Below are 2,743 nucleotides of genomic sequence, written 5' to 3'. Positions count from 1 at the left end.
ATCTATACCTTTACCTGTTTCTTCTATCTATACCTTTACCTGTTTTCTTCTATCTATACCTTTACCTGTTTTCATGATGATTTCCATGGAATGTTTTACTTGTATGTAGAGTTTCATGATGATTTCCATGGAATGTTTTACTTGTATGTAGAGTTTCGTGATGATTTCCATGGAATGTTTTACTTGTATGTAGAGTTTCGTGATGATTTCCTAAATCGATGAAATATTTCCAGTTGCAGAGTCTTCACTTACTTTAAACGTGGACAGTTTAGTTATGTATTTAATATCTCTGAGGAATATGATAAACTATTTCCGTCTGAAAATGTGTTTTAAAATGTTTGTCAGTTGAAAAGTTCAAGTTGGAATTCGACTTGACTTGGATCTGCGAAGATTAAATGAAACAAACAAAAAAATGAATAAAGTTTTACCGCACGGTAGTCTGACATCGTTCAGAGCTGGGATATCGTGACTAATTGCTCCTAGTGGCCACGAGATATCTGGCGATTCGGGAAATGCATAGCTAAAATAGTAAGATAGTGGATAGAGAGATTCTTCTGCAGCCCAGCCTCTGGTAGCGTCGAGGGTGAACTTGGTGAAAAGTGCAACCCCACTGGTTGGTGTAACCTGCAGAAGTCAAATAAAACGGATCGTTAATATTGTGATCAGTCCCTACTATACCATATAACTGATAAAAAAAACTAGATCTATCATCTAAATTTTGTTAGTTCGTGCAAAACTCCGCCTTTCAAACAAAATCTGGATGGTCACTCCATGCTTTACTCCAAAAACAAACAAAACACGAACTCTTAACAACTGTTAAAATAGTGGATCAGCAGTAAGTCTTTAGGATTATAGCGCTAAAATTTGTGTTTCGATACCCGTAGTGAGTACAGAACAGATAGACTATTGTGTAGCTTTGTGCTTAAGAACAAACAAGCAAAGAAACAAACAGTACTAATAATGAGACTGACTGTGATATTTATTTAATATTGTATACATACTAAATTCCCAAACTGTTCTAAGCCTAAAAATCACCGATCCAATTTTTATTCAACCTTAACGATGATTTTAGTCGAGACTGGTTGCAAGAGTGTTTTGTTTAGCCTGTCGTTTATACACTATAGGCTATCTGTGTTCAGCCCACTGCGGATATCGAAATCCGATTTTGTAGCATTATAAGCCCTCGGACTTACCTCTGAACCATTGTGGGGAGGGACATTTCCTCTTTGTTTTTGACTTCGTTAATTTTTGTTCTCCCAAACTTCATTCTCCATTGGTGTAATTACAATGAAACGAACAGGCGCAAGGTATTTTAAGAAACAGCAACTTACTTACATGTAAAAGACCCGGACGAGGCACTTTACGCGTGGTGATCTCGGTGTGTACATTTGTGAACGTGATGAAACCATACACATAGAGCGAGTCAGGTACTAAACACCGAGGAGGCAACCATAAAGATACTTCGATTATGTCATCAGTTTTGAGAAAATAAGATGGAATATATGTATAACACGACTTTAAACGTTTCACTGTATAAAGAAAAATCAATGGAACAGTTTAACGTATAATCTAAACTTCGAAAAGGTTAGTTTAACAATTTGTGAAAACTAAAAACTGTCAAATATTAACGACCCAAGTTTTATCATTATTACAACTACACACACTTCTTTAAAGGTTAATTGTTCATTTTCACATAAGGTAATTCCGTCCTTTTTCAAACTACAGGCAACGTAGTGATTAGAGTTATGTGTATTTACACACACACAAGGATATATTCGGGATTTAGCTGGTTTTATCTCTCCAATGACAAACTGTTAACAACACAGAACTTATCTTTTTTGTAAGAACCTAAGATTTGAAATTATAGAAAGACGTTTTCTCACCTAAAATGATATAGAGAAAAGAAGTTAAGTCGCTGGTTTCCAGTCGTATTTTTTGTAGCTCAAGGGGATTAATTTCTTTTCTGAATTTACCTTTTGTAACTGGTGTTCGAATCTTGTCATCTGGAAAAATACTGACCATCACAGACACCATATCTTGTCTACCTCCCTTGAAGACCAACAAGGTAAAGGTATAGCTGGAAGAAAACAGGTAAAAGCTATAGATAGAAGAAAATAGGTAAAGGGTATAGATAGAAGAAAACAGGTAAAAGCTATAGCTGGAAGAAACTCTACATACAAGTAAAACATTCCATGGAAATCATCACGAAACTCTACATACAAGTGAAACATTCCATGGAAATCATCACGAAACTCTACATACAAGTAAAACATTCCATGGAAATCATTAAGGAGAGAACATTCCATGTATTAACTATAAAAATTAAGGAGAGAACATTCCATGTATTAACTATAAAAATTAAGGAGAGAAAGCCTTCCATGTATTTAACTATAAAAATTAAAGAAAGAACTATTCCTTGTATTAACTATAAAAATTAAAGAAAGAACATTCCTTGTATTAACTATAAAAATTAAAGAAAGAACATTCCTTGTATTAACTATAAAAATTAAGGAGAGAACATTTTATGTATTAACTATAGAAATTAAGGAGAGAACATTCCATGTATTAACTATAAAAATTAAAGAAAGAACATTCCTTGTATTAACTATAAAAATTAAGGAGAGAACATTTTATGTATTAACTATAGAAATTAAGGAGAGAACATTCCATGTATTAACTATAAAAATTAAGGAGAGAACATTCCATGTATTAACTATAAAAATTAAGGAGAGAACATTCCATG

The 2,743-nt window shown here is 33.4% G+C and overlaps 1 protein-coding gene across 1 annotated transcript in view; it reads right to left on the bottom strand.

Moving 5' to 3' along the window:
- Positions 1-2,743, bottom strand: part of LOC111083395 — a 23,581-nt gene that overhangs the window by 17,716 nt on the left and 3,122 nt on the right. The window contains exons 2-4 of the mRNA XM_022379902.1: positions 1,884-2,077; positions 1,336-1,529; positions 429-624 (exon numbers count right to left, since the gene is read on the bottom strand). Of these exons, the coding sequence (XP_022235610.1) occupies positions 429-624; positions 1,336-1,529; positions 1,884-2,077 (584 nt within the window). The remainder of the gene's footprint in view (positions 1-428; positions 625-1,335; positions 1,530-1,883; positions 2,078-2,743) is intronic.

This window comes from Limulus polyphemus, unplaced genomic scaffold (assembly GCF_000517525.1).
Source record: "Limulus polyphemus unplaced genomic scaffold, Limulus_polyphemus-2.1.2 Scaffold9375, whole genome shotgun sequence".
Taxonomy (NCBI): domain Eukaryota; kingdom Metazoa; phylum Arthropoda; class Merostomata; order Xiphosura; family Limulidae; genus Limulus; species Limulus polyphemus.
Note: the sequence above shows the minus strand (reverse complement) of the source record. Positions and strands in the feature narration are given on the sequence as shown.